Source organism: Myotis nattereri (assembly GCF_964212035.1).
Source record: "Myotis nattereri genome assembly, chromosome: 16".
NCBI lineage: Eukaryota > Metazoa > Chordata > Mammalia > Chiroptera > Vespertilionidae > Myotis > Myotis nattereri.
Window position 1 is genome coordinate 24,665,756 of NC_138091.1, and position 22,082 is coordinate 24,687,837.

General features: G+C 45.7%; 1 protein-coding gene across 1 annotated transcript; it reads left to right on the forward strand.

Moving 5' to 3' along the window:
* Positions 1-79: 79 nt before the first annotated feature.
* Positions 80-21,489, forward strand: LOC308532233 (bridge-like lipid transfer protein family member 2; the record flags this gene model as incomplete). The annotated part of the gene is made up of 24 exons (XM_081109578.1): positions 80-1,127; positions 1,561-1,752; positions 1,889-2,091; positions 2,239-2,357; positions 2,469-2,689; positions 3,215-3,405; positions 3,543-3,642; positions 3,785-3,987; positions 4,873-5,167; positions 8,721-8,878; positions 9,159-9,365; positions 15,391-15,490; positions 15,726-15,908; positions 16,266-16,387; positions 17,089-17,244; positions 17,330-17,451; positions 18,007-18,187; positions 19,138-19,224; positions 19,425-19,535; positions 19,675-19,810; positions 19,920-20,050; positions 20,235-20,336; positions 20,610-20,744; positions 21,168-21,489. 24 exons carry the CDS (start codon positions 80-82, stop codon positions 21,348-21,350), a joined length of 4,686 nt encoding a protein of 1,561 aa, XP_080965704.1. The 3' UTR covers positions 21,351-21,489.
* Between the last annotated feature and the right edge of the window lie 593 nt (positions 21,490-22,082).

Genomic DNA, 22,082 nt, shown 5'->3' on the forward strand with positions numbered 1-22,082 from the left:
TTGACAGATCCTTTTCTCTTGCTTCCTAAAGGTTCAGTGTGGAGCAGGGCTTACTTTACTCTGGAGCCCCCCAGATCACATGTACCTGTACCAGCATATCCTGGCCACCCTGCAGTGCCGAGACTTACTAAGAGCCACTCTCTTTCCTGAGACTGTTCCACTCCTGGCACTAGAGACTCCAGGGGCCACTTCTGAGCGAGAAGGCCAACCTCCCGAAACATCTCCCTCAAAACGGCTGCTAAACCTGACACTAGAGGTGAGCACGGCCAAGCTGACTGCTTTTGTAGCCGAGGACAAGTTCATTACCCTGGCTGCAGAAAGTGTGTCACTCAGCCGGCATGGGGGTTCACTTCAGGCTTACTGCCCAGAGCTGGCTGCTGGCTTTGATGGCAATAGCATTTTCAACTTCAAGGAGGTGGAGGTGCAGCTGCTACCTGAGCTAGAGGAGATGATCCTCCACCGGAACCCCTTGCCTGTGCTGCAGACCCTCCGGAACCGTGTTTGGCTCCTCTCCCTCGGCTCAGTTTCAGTGGAGTTTCCTTATCAGTATGATTTTTCTCAAACTCTGGATGAGGCTGTGGGAGTTCAGAAATGGCTTAAGGGGCTCCATCGAGGAGGAACTCACGCTCAGGCCTCTCCAGGCCCTGCCCCACTCCCACCTGATCTACTTTTGAAAGTTCAGCACTTCTCATGGGTTTTCCTGGATGACATTTTTGAGGTGAAACTTCGAGATAATTATGAATTGATGAAGGATGAAAGTAAGGAGAGTGCCAAAAGATTGCAACTGCTGGATGCTAAAGTGGCTGCCCTTCGGAAACAGCATGGGGAGTTACTGCCAGCCCGCAAAATTGAGGAGCTCTATGCCTCTTTGGAACACAAAAACATTGAAATCTACATCCAGCGCTCCCGTCGTCTCTATGGCAACACACCCATGCGCCGGGCATTGCTCACTTGGAGCCTAGCAGGGCTAGAGCTGGTGGCTCTGGCAGATGCTTCCTTCCATGGGCCTGAACGTGTGATAGAGCAGGTTCGAGAGCTTGATCCAGGCAGCCCTTTTCCTGCTGAGGGAGTAGATCATGTTATTCAGTGGTGTCGTATGCTCAAGTGCAGTGTCAAGACTTTTCTGGGTAAGTCTTTATTTGCAGAGCCTGGTGTTTGCCCTTGGAGCTCCAAGGAGCATTTTGAGTGATTACAGAGAAGCTTGGTTATATTGGGAACTGTGGCTGTTTTTGGATGGGTGGAGTGGGATGGGTGTGGGCTCTTCATACCTTTCTTTGTTCCTGAACGTCACCCTGAAACTACTAGGCTAACTTAGGTAAAGGAACAACTAACTCAGTCATCTTTAGGGTCAGTATAGCTCTTAGATCTCAGTGTTATTCCTCTCACCACCTGTTCAGGGTCTCAATGCCCTTTTTCAGCTTTTTTGCCATCTACTAGGTTGTTTTTTTCTCAGTTGAATTTGTAAAATAGGTGGGTAAAAGTAGTGGCAGGGGGGAAAATGCCTGAGTATGCTGACACTGTCCCCTGACTAGCCAGTGTGTATCTTTCTTATAATAACAGTTCGGATAAGAGACTATCCCCGGTACCTGTTTGAGATCCGTGACTGGCGGCTGATAGGTCGACTTGTGGGCACTGAACAGAGTGGTCAGCCTTGCTCCCGTCGGCGTCAAATCCTGCACTTGGGACTACCATGGGGTAATGTGGTAGTAGAGAGGAACATGCCCCCACTCAAGTTCTACCACGACTTCCGCTGTGAGTAGAGGAGGGCAGTTGGTTTGGGATGTTGTGATGGCTGGGGCAGAAGGTGCGCTGAGGCCCTTCTGCAGTGAAGGAAGAGGAAAGGGATGATGTTGTGTAACAACCTGTATCCTTTGCCCCTCTATCCCAGCGGAAATCTTCCAGTACACAGTGGTATGGGGCCCATGCTGGGATCCAGCCTGGACACTGATTGGCCAGTCTGTGGACCTCTTGACGAAGCCCTCAGCAGACCCCAGCCCACCCTTGCCATGGTGGGACAAGAGCCGTCTTCTGTTCCATGGGGACTGGCACATGGATGTTGAACAGGCAAACCTACACCAGCTGGCTACTGAGGTGAGGGTTCAGATGAGTGGTTTTCTTATTAGGATGGTATGGTTGGGGCTTGTACAGCATTTTGGGGAAGAGAGAAAGGGACTGATTTGGGAGATGAGGGTGATATTTTTATCCATGTCTGATCCAAGTTTTGGGGGGTGGTTATAGGATCCATACAACACAACTGAGAATATGCACTGGGAGTGGAGCCACCTGTCGTTTCACTGGAAACCTGGTCAGTTTGTGTTCAAGGGTGACTTGGATGTCAACGTGAGGACAGCCTCTAAGTGAGTGGAGAGATGGTGGGGCTTAAATAGGACTCAGGGTGGAGGGAGTGGGGAAGAGCCAGGGGTCTACAAGTGACTGGGGCACTGAAGATTGGGATTATTGTGGGGCAGGTATGATGACTGCTGCTTTCTGCACCTGCCTGACCTCTGCATGACACTGGACCTTCAGTGGCTATGCCACGGGAACCCCCATGATCACCATGGCGTCACTCTTCGGGCCCCAGAATTTCTGCCTGAGGTGCCCTTGGGCCAGCTCCATGACTCCTACCGGGCCTTCCGCTCTGAGAACCTCAATCTCTCCATCAAGATGGATCTGACTCAGCACAGCGGGAGTGAGGCTTGGGTCTGGGACAATGGGGAGGAAGAGCTGGGAGGGTGGGCTTTGACACTGAGGACTTCAGCTCAGTCTTCTGGGAAGGGGACAGGGAAAGGGCAAGGGAGGATGGGGTTAGCACCTTTTTGAAGAGGGGTGCTGAAAGCAAAGAAGTTGGATCTTTGAAAAGAGGGTGTTGCCCTATCTGGTTTGGCTCAGTGGATAAAGTGTCGACCTACGGACTAAAGGGTCCTGGGTTCGATTCCAATCAAGGGCACATGCCCGGTTGGGGGCTCGATCCCCAGTAGGCACATGGATGTTGAACAGGCGATTATCTCTCATCATTAATGTTTCTGTTTCTCCCTCCCTCTCCCTTGCTCTCTGAAACAATAAAAATAAAACTAAAAGAGAGGGTGTTGAGGATATTTAGTGTCAGGTTGAGTGCTGTTTGGGTTTTTAAACCTAGAACTTGAGCTAAGGAAGGATTTTACTTCATCTCTGTGTTTTAACTATAGCTAGGAAATGTCTGTCCTTTCCTTTGCAGCAATATCCCAGCCCCGAATCCTGCTATATAGTAGTACCCTGCGCTGGATGCAAAACTTCTGGGCAACTTGGACTAGTGTCACAAGGCCTATCTGTAGGGGAAAGCTCTTCAATAACCTGAAACCCGGCAAGAAGAAACTTGGCCAGCACTACAAGCAGCTTTCCTTTACTGCACTCTTTCCCCAGCTACAGGTCAGGCTCTGACATCCCTGCTGACATCTTCAGTTCTGTTCCCCTTTCGTTGTTTACTTGTTTTTTTTCTTTCCTGGTCTCTTAATCATCTCTCCAGTGCCATTTCTTCATTCAGTGTTAAGTTCTCTTGTTACCAGGTGCATTATTGGGCCTCATTTGCTCAGCAGCGGGGTATCCAGATTGAGTGCAGTCAGGGTCATGTCTTCACTCGGGGAACTCAGCGGCTTATACCTCAAGGTAAGGTAAACAACCCCTTTGTTTCTCCTAGCCTATTCCTTGTCCTTTTTTGCTTTCTCAATTCCCTTCCCTTTCTCTCTTTCTGTCCCACACTATTCTTCTGTGCTGGTCTGCATGGACTTTGTATGCCTCCTTTCCTCAGCGGGCACAGTGATGCGGCGCCTCATCTCTGACTGGAGTGTGACCCAGATGGTTAGTGACTTAAGTCAGGTGACTGTTCATCTGATGGCCTCACCCACTGAAGAGAGTGCTGATCACTGCCTTGATCCCTTGGTAACAAAGACCCACCTACTGAGCCTGTCCTCCCTCACCTACCAACGGCATAGCAATCGCACAGCAGAGGAGGTACCGCCTGAAACAGTCTCTTTACTACCTTATTTGTATCAGTACCTGTCTTAGTCTGCTCAGGCTACTATAACAACATACCATAGATTGAGTGGCTAAAACAGTACTAATTTATTTCCCACAATTCTGGGAGCTGAGAAGATCAGGGTGCTAGCATGGTCAGGTTCTGGTGAAGGCTCTCCTTCTGGCTTGTAGATGGCTGCTTTCTCTCTGTGTCTTCACATGGCATAAAAAGAGTACAAGCTCTCTGATGTTTCAAGCTCTCTGAGCACAAATCCCATCATGAGGGCCTCACCCTCATGACCTAATCTAAACCTAATTACCTCCTATAGGCCCCATCTCCAAATACCATCACCTTGGGGATTATGGTCTCAAAATGTAAATTTGGGGGTGGGGGCACAATTCAGTCTATAGCAATACATTTTAGACTAAGTCCCTGGTAGTGTTCCTAACTATATTCCAAGCATATATGTCATTACTTTATCATACACTCACTTGAATCACCTGTATCAGCATCGCTCTTTTTGAAGATTACTTTCCTTTCTCTCCTTCTAAGGATAGTCTATTGCCCTTCAGGAACTAGAGTACAACATTCCCTAGCACTTTATTTGTTCCCCCAATCCCAAATTAAGGAAGGATTTTAAGTTGAAATTCTTTGAGTCATTTAAAATACAGTGGGTATATCTAATGTACATGCTAAAACCACTTAGTTTTTCTTTATCCGGGCCTTTCCCCTCCCCCCCTTATCTTTCTCCAGGGCCTTCTTACCTCCCCCAGAACAGGTTTTTTTATTCAACAAGATTGTTTCCTTATTTTTGCATTTGTGATCCAGGAGAAATGGTGGGGATTTCCATGCTACCCTGAGGTTCTCTTCCTGTTTCTTAGGAGCTCTCTACTCGAGTTGGGGACCCTGCCTTTCATACACACCAGCTGCACTTGGTAGATTTACGGGCTTCCTGGACAACCACTAATCGGGACATTGCCTTTGGTTTATATGATGGCTACAAAAAGGCAGCTGTACTCAAACGCAATCTCTCTACTGAAGCCCTGAAGGGGTTAAAGATTGATCCCCAGATGCCAGCCAAAAAGCCAAAGCAGAGTGTCCCAACCAGTGCTTCAGCTCCACCTCCTGTCAGCAGTCCCAGCTTTAGCGGACAGCCTGATAAGGGGTCATCAGGAGGTAAGATAGGACTCCATTGGGTTAGGTTTAGAACAAGCATGTCAAACTCATGGCCTGCAGGGCAGGCTGCATGCCTCATTTATTTGGCCTGTGTTAGCCTTTAAGTTTGACATGCTTGGTAGAATATGTACATTGGCTTGGACAGGAGTTTGAAAAGCGCTAAATCATGGCTGGTTCCATCTAGGTGTAGAGATGAAACCATTATTTTTCCATATCAGGCCACCCAAGTCTTACATAGCATTGATATGGGGCATAAAAGGGTGTAGTCCTATGGCAAGGAGGAGGATCAGGAAGAAATGGTGGGGCCAACACAGGATGAAAGAAGCAAAGAATTAGAGAATTGTTTTGTGTTTTGATGAATTATTTTGTTCAGTCAATAAATATTCATAGCAGGCACAGAGCACTGTGCTGGGTTCAGATATAGAATACAATGATAGATATAGAATGAACAACAGTCTATGTTCCTTAACAAGTTGTCATATCTGGATGAGCTAAGATTAGTTCATTCATTCACTCAATCAGTCATTTATTCATAGGTTCATTTTAGTTTTATTGAAGGTTTATAATATATTAGAGGCCTGGTGCACGAATTTGTGCACAGGTGGGATCTCTTGGCCTGGCCGGCAATCAGGGCTGATAGGGCCATCTCGCCCAGTTCCATTCAGGGCTGATCAAGGCTGGCTGAGGGAGGGACCACAGGAGGTTGGCTGTGGGAGCACACTGACCACCACGGGGCAGTTCCTGCATTGTGCCCTCTGGTGGTCAGTGCACATCATAGCAACTGGTTGTTTGGTCGACCAGTCATAAAGGTCGCTTAGGCTTTTATATATAGAGATCAGACGTGACCTTAGACTTTAGGGATACAAAAATGGGAGGAATCTTAGAAACTAGTAGATATAAAGATATGCAAATTATTATTTCATTATGAAAATGCTTTGTAAGAATGTTTAAGAAGAAAGTATTTAAATCAACATAGGGAAGTCTAGAAAGCCTTCATGGTGAAGATGATAATGAAGATGGGTCTTTAAAAAATATATAGCCCTAACCGGTTTGGCTCAGTGGATAGAGCGTTGACTTGCGGACTCAAAGGTCCCAGGTTCAGTTCTGGTCAAGGGCATGTACCTGGGTTGCGGGCACATCCTCAGTAGGGAGTGTGCAGGAGGCAGCTGATGGATGTTTCTCATCGATGCTTCTAACTCTCTATCCCTCTCCCTTCCTCTCTGTAAAAAATCAATAAGATATATTTAAAAATATATACGTGTGTGTGTGTATATATATTTTTATTGATTTCAGAGAGGAAGGGAGAGGGAGAGATAGAAACATCAAGGATGAGAGGAGAATCTTTGATCGGCTGCTTCCTGCATGCCCCCCCACTGAGGGTCAAGCCAGCAACCCAGTCATGTGCCCTGACCAGGAATTGAACCGTGACCTCCCGGTTCATAGGTCGACACTCAACCCTTGAGCCACAATGGCTGGGCTTACTCATTTTTTTAGATCCATCTCAGGGGTTGAGCGTTGACCTATGACTTATGCAGGAGGCAGCCGATCAAAGATTCTCTCTCATCATTGATGTTTCTATCTCTCCCTCTCCTTTCCTCTCTGAAATCAATAAAAATATATTTTAAAAAAAAAGATTAGTAAGAGTTTGACAGGTGAAGAAAGAGGAGAGAAGGGCATTTTAGTGAGAGGGGATAACAAGTACAGACAGGTGCAAGTTCATGGTGAGGTTAAGAACAAAATGAAAAATGATAAATGCCACAAGAAAGAAATTAAAGAATATGGAAGTTGTTCTTGAGTGGAGTGAAGGAGGGAATGCACTCAGGGAAGGTTTTATTGAGGAAAAAACATTTGAGCTGGACCTTGAAGGCTTAGTATGGTTTAAACATGTGGAATTGGGGAGATTAGTATTCAAGACAGAGGGAATATCTATCTGTGTCTAGAATACAGAGAGGGGGTTGGTAGAATACAGAGAGGGGGTTGGTAAAGCTTAGTGTGTTCAAAGGAGAGCGAACAGTCTATTTGGTTGGCATAGAGAGTAGCTAAAAGAGAGGAGTGAGAGAAGATGCTGGAAAGGAAAGCTGGAGGTAGATCATCAAAGCCATTTCATGCAAGGCTAAGGAGTTGTGGGTCCTTATTCAGTAGACAATGGTGAACTACTGAAGGTTTTTTAATAAAGACATGTCATCATTAGAGTTTTACTTTTAGGAAGATAAATCTGGCAATGGTGCAGAGGAGGACTGGAGAGGAAGGAACTGGAGGTGGGGAGACAAATTAGGAAACTATTGTGGTGTCTCAACAAAAGGTAACAAGGGCCTGAACTAGGTAGAGGCCGTGGGAATGAAGGTGAGGGGATGGAAATATAAGAGATTTGGAAACTGTTTGGAAAAAGGAGTTAAAAGAGGAGGAAAGCGAAAATGAAGCTAAACAGGTTTGGGAAGGTATAGGGTTGTTGATTTAGACATACTGAGTTTTTGGTGCAAGTAGTATATCAAAGTATTGTTTAGCAAACATGGAAATGAGCGTTTAAAAGCTTAGGGCTAGAGATAGAGACTTGGGAATTATAGGATAGAGCTAAGAGTCATGCAAAGGAGATAATAATAGTTGCTTACTGTGTGGCAGGTACTCTGCAAGATACATTTCTATATTCTATTAAATTCTCTCAACAACCTTATGAGATAGTTTCTGTTATTTTACAGACAAGGAAACTGAGAACACAGGTTAAAGCAAGCTGCTGAGGGTCGCAATCAAGTAACTGGAAGAGATGGGATCTTAAACAGAGGCAGATTAGTCTAATTCTGGAGACTGTGCTTTTAACCATAACACTGTCAGACAAACTCATTAGAAGAAAGGAAGAAAGGGACAGGAACATGCCAAGGATAGACCTTAGGAGATACTTATTTCTTTTTTTTTTTAAATATATTTTATTGATTTTTTACAGAGAGGAAGGGAGAGGGATAGAGAGTTAGAAACATCAATGAGAGAGAAACATTGATCAGCTGCCTCCTGCACACCCCCCTACTGGGATGTGCCGCAACCCAGGTACATGCCCTTGACCGGAATCGAACCTGGGACCCTCAAGTCCTCAGGCTGACACTCTATCCACTGAGCCAAACCAGCCAGGGCAGAGATACTTACTTCTAAGACCTGGGGAAGGAGAGGCTAGACCACAATAGCACTAATGGCAAGAGAGTGGTTTCATGTGGAAAGGAGTGGTCGACAAACAGCATTTCAAATAATTTGGAATTAAAAATAAAGGAGCAAAACGGGGGGCTGTGGAGATCCTAATCTAGAGGTGGATATGCTTAAGAGAAAAAAATGCTACCAATTTACATAGTTTCTCTTGGGAATCTGTTATTTTTATTAAAATTTAGGGGGAAATGAAATGATAACCCTTATTTTGCCCTCAGGGGTCAAGGGGCAGAGTGGGGTGGGCTGGAGTTGCAGATTAGGGAGAATACGTTCTAGCCCTTGCCTAGCTAGAGAAATTGAAAGATCAGTTTGGATGTTATCCCTTTGAAACTGTGACTTTTCCCGCTTCCTATATCTCTGCCAGGTGCCTACATGTTGCAGAAGCTGATTGAAGAGACAGATAAGTTTGTAGTGTTCACAGAAGATGAGTCAGGTGTGAGTGAGCAGTTGTGTGGCATCGCTGCCTGCCAGACGGATGATATATATAACCGAAACTGCCTAATTGAGCTGGTCAACTGCCAGGTATCATCTCTTTACCAGAGCACTTGGACACTGGGTTAGGTCATAATCATGTGTTCACCTTCCCCTACCTCTAAATAAGAATGGGTGAATAGAACTCCAGAAAAATTATTCCTTCCAGCAGGTATCAGGGATAATCACTCACTACAATATCTAAAAGCCAGTAGAGTTCACCCAGTAGGCCAGAATTAGACCCAGCTGCAGTTAATGGTACACACCTCTAACTAATCTCATCTTTCCTGGTGGCTCTGGTGCTATGACTCTGCTTCTGTCTCTGATATAGATGGTTCTTCGTGGAGCAGAAACAGAAGGTTGTGTCATTGTGTCTGCTGCTAAAGCCCAGCTGCTGCAGTGTCAACATCATCCAGCTTGGTATGGTGACACATTGAAGCAAAAGACATCCTGGACTTGCCTGCTGGATGGCATGCAGTACTTTGCCACCACTGAAAGCAGCCCCACTGAGCAGGATGGCCGACAGCTCTGGTTAGAGGTTAGTCAGCAGGCTGGGAAGGTCCATTACATCCCTTTTTCCATAATTGCCCCCTTCCAGCAGAATAATTACAAGAATCTTGACAGTACCTATTGCTACCAGCTTAGCAGAAGGATGATTACACCTTAATGTAGGAACTGTAGCTCTGGTCTGTGTCTGTGAATACACAGATTTTTATTTTTATTTTTTTAAATCTCATGCTGTTCTTTTCATTGCAAGAGAAATTCTCATTGCCCAGCACTAGAATAAAATGGGTTGGAACTTTTTTTACTTTTGAAAAGGTTATTGACCCCATTAATAATATCCCACTAATCAGCAGGTAGCTTGAAAACAGGCAGTAAGTCAGAATTTTATTTATTTATTTTTTTAGAAGTAGGAATTTATTAATTTATTTTTGTAGAGAGCAAGGGAGAGGGAGAGAGAGAGAGGGAAATATCAATGATGAGAGAGAATCACCAATAGGCTGCCTCCTGCACACCCCCTACTCGGGACTGAGCCCGCAACCTAGGCATATGCCCTTGACCGGATTCAAACCTGAGACCCTTCAGTCCGAAGGACGATGCTCTTTCACTGAGCCAAACTGGCTAGGGTGTAAGTCAGAATTTTAGATAAGCTCTTTGTCTTTTCTCTGATCACACTATTTAAAAATACATATGTACTAGAGGCCCAATGCACAGATTTGTGCACTGGTGGGGTCTCTCTGCCTGGCCTGTGGCTCTCTGACATCCCCCGAGGGGTCCCAGATTGCGAGAGGGCACAGGCCAGGATGAGGATCCCCACTGGTGCACAACTGGGCTGGGGAGGGACTGCGGGAGAGCTCCAGGGTGTGTCCGGCCTATCTTGCCCTGTCCTGATCAGGGCCGATCATCGGGGCCCAGGAGGGACTGCGGGAGGGCTCCAGGTGTGTCCGACCCATCTCGCCCAGTCCCAATCAGCTGAACCCCAGCAGCAAGCTAACCTATTGGTCGGAGCATCTGCCCCCTGGTGGTCAGTGCCCATTATAGCTACTGGTCAAACAGTAGAATGGTTGTTTAGGCTTTTATACATATAGACTAGAGGCCCAGTGCATGAAATTCATGCACAGGTGTCCCTAGGTCTGGCTGGTGATTGAAGCGTGAGTGTCTGGCATGGAAGGGCAGGTACCAGCTGACCTCTGGGTTCTGGGCAGCACCTGGGCCCCTGGGCCCCCACGCACCCCCCTTCATCTGAGTCATGGCGCCCGAGTCTCCACACAGAGATGTGGTGAGCACGGCCAGAAGCCACGGGTTGGGGCGCAGCATGGGCCTCTGGGCTACCCAACAGCGCCGCATGGAAGCCGGGCAGGCAGTGTGTTCTCTCCCTACCAGCCTCTCAGACTGGCTCATCGTGAACCCATGGGGAGCCCAACCAACCGGCCCCTGCAGTCCCAGGGGCTGTGGTCTGGCTCACCCGGAAGAGGCTGTGCAGGTGTGGGGCAGGCTCCTCGTGGGCGCTCCGCACCTGAGTGTGGGGGCTTCCCCATCGAGAGAGCCCTGGCTTCCCGGGGAAGGGTAGCAGGGGGAGTGAGAGCGAGCTCGGTGGACACCCCGCATTCTCATTGCACCTTAGTCCCTGTCACCTCCACCCCCCTGTAGCTGGCAAGAGGTTGCAGTCCCCTGCCCAGGTGCCATGGGAGGTTGGGTGAACAGGGCCTGCCGGCCGCTGGTCACTGGCCACTGGTCGCCATCTGCAGGGCAGTCGGTTGGGGCTGGGCCCCCTGCCTGGTTCAGTGCCTGGGAGCAGTGTGGCGGCCCTGCCCCCCGCCACTGCCACTGGTCACCATCTGCGGGGCAATTGGGGCCCCCCGCTTGCATCTGCCTTGGCTTGGCACCGCTCGCTCACCTGCTCCACCATCCCATTGCGGTCCCACTCTCGTAGGTGCCCATCGGGGTCGGCAGCGCTTCCACTGCTGCCCACTTCCAGCGCCATGTGACCCCTGGTGGTCAGTGCACTGGCATAGTGAGCTGTCGAACTCTTGGTCGAGAGGACAATTTGCATATTAGGTTTTTATTATATAGGATGATAGTGCTCGCTTCAGCAGCACATATACTAAAATTGGAATTAACATGGCCCCTGCACAAGGATGACATGCAAATTCATGAAGTGTTCCATAAAGATGTATATATCAACCAATATATGTATTGGTTGATTGATTTTAGAGAGAGGAAGGAAGGGAAACATCGATTAGAACCATTGAATGGCTGCCTCTAGCACATCCTCTATTGGGGATTGAGCTCACATGTGCTCTGACCAATGAATTGAACCATCTCAGTGCATGGGATGACGCTCAACCAACTGAGCCATAGGCCAGGGCTCTCTGATCACTCTTTAAAAAAAAATTTTTTTTAATTGACTTCATAAAGGAAAGTGGAGGGAGAAAGATAGAAACATTGATGATAAGAGAGAATCATTGATCGGCTGCCTCCTGCACGCCCCACACCAGGGATCTAGCCTGCAACTGGGGCATGTGCCCTAACCAGAAATCAAACACATGACCTCCTGGTTCATCGGTAGACACTCAACCACTGAGCCATGCCAGCCAGGCTCTGATCACTCTTTTTTTAAAACATATATTTTATTGGTTTTTTACAGAGAGGAAAGGAGAGGGATAGAGAGTTAGAAACATCAATGAGAGAGAAACATCGATCAGCTGCCTCCTGCACACCCCCCACTGGGGATGCACCCACAACCAAGGTACATGCCCTTGACCAGAATCGAACCTGGGACTCTTCAGTCCGAAGGCCGACGCTCTATCCACTGAGCCAGACCGGTTAGGGCTCTGATCACTCTTAATGAAGATGACTGAGTGGTTCTTTAAGCAAGGCAATAAGTTTGAATAGAAAGACTGCTTGTCTAGGAGTCAGATTATGAGAGTTCTAATTCCACCTTTGCCATAATAGTAGCCTTGAGCCCTTGAGCAAGTCACTTTTATTTGTAAAATGGAATTCTAATACTTCATCTTAACAAGATTGTTGAAAGGATTAAATGAGAAAGTATTTTGAGCCGAAACCGGTTTGGCTCAGTGGATAGAGCGTCGGCCTGTGGACTGAGGAGTCCCAGGTTTGATTCCGGTCAAGGGCATGTACCTGGGTTGCGGGCACATCCCCAGTGGGAGATGTGCAGGAGGCAGCTGATCGATGTTTCTCTCCCATCGATGTTTCTAACTCTCTATCTCTCTCCCTTCCTCTCTGTAAAAAATCAATAAAATATATTTAAAAAAAAAAAAGTATTTTGAAAAATATAAAGCTTCATTCAGATGGAAAATAGTCTTAACTTTTTTGGTCAGTATGTCTGGGGAGGTACGTGTAAGATAATCTTTTTGTTAGATGTTGAGATTGTGAGCAGTGGCTGTAAATTTTCTTTTCAGCTTCTTGGTAAAATTTGTACTATAATTTCTAGGATATAATATTATTGGGAAATCTAATGGTTATGTGATATACCTAGTCAATATTCTGCATTGTCATTACCTATTTAACAGGAGTTAAGTGTTCATGATGTGCTGGGTTTGGTACACCCAGTGAGTTACTAGATCTAGCTATGTCTGATAAGGACCAATGTGATAACATCTTTTGCTATTCTATTCATTGGGGTTAAAGCTTATCCCTTCTTTCTCCTTGGCTACTGCTTCTTCCTCCAGTGACCTTAGGGCTTAATCCAGGAAACCTCTATTATAAGAAGTAGTAAGGCCCTAAACAGTTTGGCTCAGTGGATAGAGCATTGGCCTGCGGACTGAAGGGTCCCAGGTTTGATTCTGGTCAAGGGCATATACCTTGGTTGCGGGCACATCCCCAGTAGGGAGTGTGCAGGAGGCAGCTGATTGATGTTTCTCTCTTATCGATGTTTCTAATTCCCTCCCCTTCTCCCCTCCTCTCTGTAAAAAATCAATAAAATATATATTTTTTTAAAAAAGAAGTAGTAAGCATTTCATCAGATGTCAAGCCAAGTAAGGGTCAAGTTATTGATAATATGAGAGGACATGCCAATATATTTCAGCTGTAGTTCAGGCAAGCAGTGCTCTTTGCCAGTAGTCTCAGAAGGTATGCACAGAAGGTGTTAACTATTCACACAGCATGAGCTATGCAAGCTCTACCAACCTGGCATTTTCTGAGCCCCTGCTGCTTTTAGATATGCCTTCTTTTGCAAGTGAACCCTTCTTTTTCCCCTCAGGATGTGATGTTAATATTAGATAGGAATGTCCTTGGCTTAGATGAGAGGGCTTTTGATCTTGCTTTTTTTATATAAATTTTTGTGTGACTTGACAGATCTGCTTATGGTCTATATCACTCATTCTATTTTTCAATTGACTTCAGCTAGGCAGAGAGTCAAAATAATTCAGTCCCTTTCCCCTATGGCAATAGTGTCAGCGTGGTTGGTCTGAAGACAGAAAACAGCAAGAACACAAAAACATGAATACCAAAGTGGGTGGGAAATTTAGGTTTTGATGAAAATTTTACTCATAACATGATTTGATTTTCCCCCCAACTTTTTAAGTTGTGATAAAACACACATTAACATAAAATTTACCCTCTTAACCATTTTCAAGTGCACAGTCAGTGGTATTAAATACATTCATGATGTTATAGAACCATTACCACAATCCATCTTCATAACTCTGTCTTATAAAACTGAATCTCTGTACCTGTTGCCTGGCTGGAGTTGGTTGAGCGTTGTCCTGTGCACCAAAAGATTGCCAGTTTGATTCCCTGTTGGGATACATAATCTGGGTTGTGGGTTCGATCCCTGATCAGGACCCAAATGGAAGGCAGTCAATCAATGTTTCTCTCTCACGTCGATGTTTCTCCCCACCCTCCTTCCTCTCTCTAAGCATGTCCTCAGGTGAGGATTAAAACAACAAAACAAAAAACTATGTCTGTTAATAACTCCTCACCTTCCCTTTTCCCCAGACCTTGGCAACCACCATTCTACCTTCTGTCTCTGATTTTAACTACTCTTTTTTTTTTCTTATTGTTGAAAGTATTGCATATGCCCTCCCACCCCCCCATTGACCTCTTTGATTTTAACTACTCTTAAGCACCTCATGTAAGTGGAGTCCTTCAGTATTTCTGTGTGTGTGACTGGTTTATTTCACTTAGTATAATGTTCTCAAGGTTTACCCATGTTATAGCATGTGTCAGAATTTCCTTTTTAAGGATGAATAATGTTCAATTGTATGTAAATACAATATATTGCTTATTTATTCATCCACTGATAGACACTTGGGTGCTTCCATCTTTTAGCTATTGTGAATAATGCTGCTATGGACATGAGTGTACAAATATACCTTTGAGCCCTCCATGGTTAGAGTATCAGCCTGAACACTGAAGGGTCTTCGGTTTGATTCCTGGTCAAGCGAGGGCATGTACCTGGCATGCAGGTTCAATCCCTGGCACTAGTTGGGGTGCATACGGGAGGCAGCCAATCGATGTTTCTCTCCCCCCGCTCCCTTCCACTCTCCTGAAAATCAGTGGAAAAAGTATCTTTGGGTGAGGATTAACAACAACAATAATGTATACACTATATCTTCAAGATCCTGCTTTCAGTTCTTTTGGGTATATTACTGGATCATATTGGAATTCTGTTTTTAATTTTTTGAGAACTTCCATACTGTTTTCCACAGTGGTTATACTATTACATTCCCACCAATGGTGCATAAGTGTTCTAATTTCTAGACAATCTTGCCAACACTTGTTATTTTTCTTTTCTTATTTTTATAATTAGCCATCCTAATGGGTGTGAGGTAGGACATGATTTTATTTTACCCTAGCTTGTTTTTCTGGCCTGAGGCCTGTGGGCCTGGCAAAATGTGCATGTAACTCAGAATTTGGATGGTTTGGGTCAAGAGAGAGACATATATGTCTTCTACACTGGGAGATCTTTCAAGTTACTCCAGGAAGTGGAAATCTAGATAGATAGTGTAGCTACTTGTATCATGGAGATCTGTGACCCAGTTGGCCAGAACAAGGTACTGATTCCCAGGAGTTAAAGGTGCATGTATCTCTGTCTTCAGGTGAAGAATATCGAGGAGCACCGGCAACGTAGTCTGGACTCTGTGCAGGAGCTGATGGAGAGCGGGCAGGCAGTGGGAGGCATGGTTACCACCACCACAGGTCAGCTCTCCTCTCGTCCTCATCATATGGTTATATGGTTGGGTGTAGATGTGCATCCCAAGGGATCCTGATTTCCTTACCTACTCTTAATGCTGTAGTAGGACCATGTTGTGTTAGGCTAGGTTGAAAGCAAGTGTCTGGAGTTCCCTAGACATCACACATAGCTAGCTGGGGGGCTCCTACAGTACCTCTATTGAGAATGTCTTTCTCTTACCTCTTTCCTACCTCTTCACAGATTGGAACCAACCAGCTGAGGCACAACAAGCCCAGCAAGTCCAGCGGATCATTTCACGCTGCAACTGTCGAATGTACTATATTAGTTACAGTCATGACATTGATCCTGAACTGGCAACTCAGATTAAGCCCCCTGAGGTTCATGAGAAACAGGAAAAGGAAGATCTCCTAAAGAAGCATGAAGGTATTCAGGGCTTGAAATGCTTTTAGGAGGGTACTAAGGAACTTATAAAAGCAGTTATTTGAGGTTTTGAGGCAGTGTGTTATTAAAAGTCCTACTCTGCACCGAACATTAACATTTCACTTTGCCCTGCATTTCATAAATTCTTCTGAGAATAACCTGTATTCTTGGAGGGAACTGTGAAGAATGGGTATTTGTTTATTTTGAAAGAAGCAAATATGTTTCTACCCATGAGCATTTCTCACCAAGCCCTTTCTATGGGGTTAACTAATAGGAGTGGTTCCAAATATAGTTTAGGACATGGGGTAGATATTTAAGGAGAAACTTGAGCCTCTTATTTAGCTGCTACCAATTACTTAGGGGCTGTGGATACCTTCACCCTTATCCATCATGAGCTGGAAATCTCCACCAATCCAGCTCAGTATGCCATGATCCTGGACATTGTCAACAACCTGCTGCTCCATGTAGAACCCAAACGGAAGGTAAGCATGGGCCCTTGTAGAAGGCCAGTTATCTTCACAGGAACCCTCGGACCTTGTGCTTTAGAGTCCATTAAGAAAAGCCGTGAACACCCTAGCCAGTTTGGCTTAGTGGATTGAGCGTTGGCCTGTGGACTGAAGGGTCCCAGTTTTGATTCTGGTCAAGGGCACATGCCAGGTTGCAGGCTCGATCCCCAGTAGGGGGCGTGTAGGAGGCAGCCAATCAATGATTCTATCATTGATGTTTCTCTCTCTCTCTCCCTCTCCCAAATCAATAAAAGTATATTTAAAAATAAAAAAGAAAGAAAGAAAAGCCATGTTTCAGACTGAAAAGGGGCCTTGTGGTTGGTACATCTATTAGTCAATAGCAGCAGTTGAAGTTTCACTTATCTAGGAAAGGTCTGAGTGTTCCTGAGACTCATTGGAGCTTGTTTACTTGTTTTTCTTGGTCAGTTCTCTACTCAGTCACTTAAATACCTCTAAGAACAGTAACTGCTCCCCACTTCCACCATCCCTACCCAGGGGGATTGGCTTATTGTGAAATCTTCTTCATTGGCCTACCCCTTACTCTTGCTACTGATAATGGTGATAGGAAAGGGGAGCTTTCCAGAGGAGATCCTCATTTATTTTCATTTCTGTATTTCAATTTACTTCAAGATTTGTCTATTAGAAAATCTCATTCATTTCCCTTTCTATTCCTTTAGGAGCATAGTGAAAAGAAACAGAGGGTCAGGTTCCAGCTTGAGATTTCGAGCAATCCTGAGGAGCAGCGCAGCAGCATATTGCATTTGCAGGAGGCCGTGCGGCAGCATGTGGCCCAGATACGGCAGTTGGAAAAGCAGATGTATTCTATCATGAAGGTAATCACCTGGGCAGTCTGAGGACAGGGAGGCCTCCTAAGATGAGGGAGATCTCCTCTCAGTTTCTCCTGGCCTGGCTCCCTAGTCTTTGCAGGATGACAGCAAGAATGAGAACCTTCTTGACCTGAACCAAAAGCTTCAGTTGCAGCTCAACCAGGAGAAGGCCAATTTACAGCTTGAAAGTGAAGAGCTTAATATCCTCATCAGGTGAAACAGCATTCTTTTCTGCCTTTTTCCAGTTCCCCAGCTGGAGTCGATTTCTTTGCCCACATTCTGATAGTCTTTACATCTAGTGAGTATTATCAAAGGTTGATGTAGCATCTCTTTCTGATGAGCCTTAACTGCACTTAGTCAAAAGGTTGAGAACAAGAGACCCCTTCCTTTGTATCATCAATAGAGTACCTGCTGGGAAAGGAGAAAAATGGCTAGTTGGGAAAGATCACTTTTGTGGTCTTAATACTGTGTGGCTGAGCTGAAAATAAAATATCTTGAAGTGATTAGAAAGGAACAATTATAGACATAATCATAGGTGTTATTAGTGAAAAGAGATTACTTTATCAAGAAGCTGTAGAACTGAAAGGTGGATTTGCATTCCTATGGCAGGATGTGAGAAGCAATCCTTTGAAAAAAATGTAGAAGATAGCTGTTCCAGAATAGATCCATCTCTGGGTTTATCTTATGCATCATTCTAGAGCATTCCATCCAACCCCCAACCCAAATGCTATTGCCCATATTGGCTTTGATCCTCCTGTCCATTTATAGGTGTTTTAAGGATTTCCAGTTGCAGCAGGCCAACAAGATGGAGCTGCGAAAGCAGCAGGAAGATGTGAGTGTGGTCCGTCGCACTGAGTTCTACTTTGCTCAGGCACGTTGGCGCCTGACAGAGGAAGATGGACAGCTAGGAATTGCTGAACTGGAGCTGCAGCGGTTTCTCTATAGCAAGGTATTGGGTATATACAATCACACAAAGGCAGCTGTATTGAGAGGCACTGGCCTATCTTAGGAGTCTAACTCACAAATAGAGAAACAAAAAGGGGCTAGTTATTATATAACTACTAGAGGCCCAGTGCATGAGTGTGGGGGGGTGTCCCTCAGCCCAGCCTGTGCCCTCTCACAGTCCGTGACCACTTGCCTAAGCCCTCGCCTAAGCCCTCACCTAAGCCAGCAGGCAGACATCCCCCAGGGGTCCTTAGTGCTGCGAGGGAGGCTCCACAACCGCTGCTATACTCGCCAGTTGTGAGCCTGGCTTCTGGCTGAGTGGTGCTCCTCTTGCAGAAGTGCACTGACCTCCATGGGACAGCTCCTGCATTGAGTGTCTGCCCCCTGGTGGTCAGTGCGTGTCATTATGCCGTTCGGTCGATTTGCATATTAGGATTTTATTATATAGGATTAATGATGGTATTAAAGGTTACTGATGAAACATGAGCAGAGTTTCCCTTAGATACATGCAGTTATAGATGAGAGTGATCAAATGTTTACCTCAGTGAATAAGATTATCCCTAGTAATGTGGCCCAGAGGTAGGTATTCTAAGTCCTGCTTGAAATAGAACCTTAATTCTATACTGGCATTCAGCTTCCTGTAATTACCCATGGCATAGAGGAGAGGACATTGTTCATTTCCCCCTGACCCTGCCCCTTTCCAGGATGTTTGGGAATGAATGAGACTATTTTTGAATGTCACAGTGACTGGGAAATACTACTGTCATTTAGTGCCCTGGCCAGTAGGTCCCATGAAAAACATGGTATTATATGAGTTTGAAAGAGATATCAAAGGTTGGGATTAGGCATATGGAGAACCTGAAAACAAATAGGTTATGTAGCAATTCTCTAGCAAGCTCCTAAGAAAAGGCTTATTATAATGGATTGGGGGTTGGGGGTAATCTGTCTTTATAGGTGAATAAATCTGATGATACAGCAGAGCATCTTCTGGAGTTGGGCTGGTTCACAATGAACAACCTCCTTCCCAATGCTGTCTACAAGGCAAGTCTTATTTCCCCATTCCTAGCCCATTCACATACTTTCTAACACAGGCCATTTGTAATGGTCCTTCCACATAAACCCACTATGGGAAACAGTGTGGTGATCTGAGATAGTGAAAGTTTGCTCATCTTAGAAAGACTATTGCTTCTCCTTTTAGTCTGCAGAGGACTTGTGGGTTGATTTATCATTCTATCCTACAGGTAGTCCTGCGGCCCCAGAGCTCCTGCCAGTCTGGGCGACAGCTAGCTCTCCGCCTATTCAGCAAAGTCCGGCCCCCTGTTGGGGGTATATCTGTTAAGGAGCACTTTGAGGTTAGTAAACAGTCCTTTGGAGATCCAGGAACAAAGGGCAGTCAAAAGCTATCTGTGTATTGTATCATGCTGTTAGGGGTAGGTAAACTGAGGGATGATGTCTGAACTTAATTGCTTCTTCAGCCTTTTTCCTCTTTAGGTAAATGTGGTGCCTCTCACCATCCAGCTGACACACCAGTTCTTCCATAGAATAATGGGCTTTTTCTTTCCTGGTCGAAGTGTGGAAGATGATGAGGTTGGTGATGAGGAAGATAAGTCCAAACTGGTGACTACTGGTGAGAACTTTTATGGTGGTGCTCCAGAAGACTGGGGTAGCATAGCAGCCTCAGAGACAGCTGAAGCTCCAGAAAGAAGGCAACAGCTGGTGTGCTTGCTTTTTCATAGGAATACCAGTGGTGAAGCCTCGGCAGCTGATTGCAACAGATGATGCAGCAGCACTGGGCCCTGGGAAGGGTGTGGCACAGGGCTTGAATCGGAGTTCTGGGGTCAGAAGGTCATTTCGAAAAGCCCCAGAGGTATTGGCCATGCCCCTAATGATAGAAAAATGGAAGTCCTAGGATACTCTGTTAAGCGTGGCTGGGGATTTCTTCTGTTGCCTTTGAGTTTACTCCAGGGATGAAGGGAGATGGGAGATGTTTGGGGGTCCCAAATTTCTTCTGATGGTTTTAGGGGCTCATGCTCCTTTCTTGCCTTTCCTAGCACCCTGTGGATGATATTGACAAGATGAAAGAACGAGCTGCCATGAACAACTCCTTCATCTATATAAAGATTCCACAGGTCCCACTGTGCGTCAGCTACAAGGTCTGCTCCTCCCCTGCACTTTCTAGAACAGGGTGGGAAGGGAACCAGATAAGATCATCATAGATTAAAGACAGGGAAATAGTCTAGCTTGTGAATTTGGGCCATGGGTGATGGCTCATTGTCAGACTGAGATAAGGGGAAATCCGTTATCTGTAGTTTGCTGCTATATGGGAAGGTACTAGACTTGGACTCAAGTACTGGCTTGGACTAAAAGTGGCATATGATATGTTCTTCTCTTCCTCTTTCTCTTCCCTCCCCATTCTTCTCTTGCAGGGTGAGAAGAACAGTGTGGACTGGGGTGACCTTAACCTGGTGCTGCCCTGTCTGGAGTACCACAACAACACATGGACATGGCTAGACTTTGCCATGGCTGTCAAAAGGGACAGCCGCAAAGCCCTGGTTGCCCAGGTATCCCGGCAGAGTTCATGGCTGTTTGGTTAGCAGGATCTGGAAAGCAGATCCTTTGCTCAGGAGCGTTTCATTGTAGTGTGTATTAACGAGCAGCCTTGGGATGGGACAGGTGGATAAGTGAGCAACTTTATCCCTGCTGTCTCCATGACTTTGTTCAGATGATTAAATTGAATGTTTATGGTTTCATATGTTAACTATTGATTTTTTAGGAAACTGAGGGCTGACACAAACTCAGGTTTAGAATGGCTCTAATTAGACTGTAAGCTTCTTGAAAGCAGAGATCATTTTAGGATTTGAAGGACTCCATCCATTGTGCCTGTGTGTAAATTTAATAAATCTTGATTGAATTGATTCACTGTGACTTATTTTGTCTGTCCCACTAATATTTACCTTCCCTTTTACTCCTCTCTGACCTATCAGGTAATCAAAGAGAAGCTAAGGCTGAAGCCTGCAACAGGGTCAGAGGTCCGGGGAAAGCTAGAGACTAAATCAGACCTCAGCATGCAACAGCAGGAAGAAGAGGAGAAAGCACGGCTCCTCATCGGTTTAAGTGCGGGCAACAAGAACCCTGGCAAGAAGTCCATTTTTGGCAGGCGCAAGTGATCCGGCAATTCAAGAATGGCTGCAATACAGGATCTGACTCTGGCTCAGGCCCCAGGGACTTGTGGGGTGGGAGGCACTTCCCTTTATCCACCAGGACTTGTTGGGGTAGGAGCCCACAGGGTACTGCAGAGAAAGGCACTACTCTTTAGCAGCTGACCTGTTCTCTGCAGAGTATGGTGGATAATAATGCTGAGTTCTACCTCACACTGATCAGCAGGCTGAGGGCCAGAGAGGCATCAAGAGAACAAGACCCAGGGAATGGCCCCAGGACTAGGATCTGGTTCCGTTGGGGTCAGCTGAAAGGGTGGGGGACAGTTCTGATCAAGTGTGATAAATTTTTATAAATAGACATATATAAATATATATATATATATATTTCTCTAAGTGTAACTGCTCTCCCCCTGTGTCAGAAAGTTGGGGGGCAGAGGGCTGATCTGTCCCTCATTCCACTGCCTTGTATAAAAGGTATTCGTGTTATGGGGGGAATCAGCCCCTCCCCCAATTTGTGCCAGGCTCACTTGGGGAGATGACAGTAGGAGCCAGGGCTGGCCATAGGTCCCCCTGGGGAATGCCCTGGAGAATGGTAAGAAAATGATTTAAAGAGAAAAAATATATTTTAAATTTGATGCTGTTTTTTTTTATGTGTGTGTTGAGTGCATGGGTTCAACCTGTATGTATCCTTCCCTCTCCATCAACCTAAGACACATCTCTAGCTGCCACTCTTACGAGAGG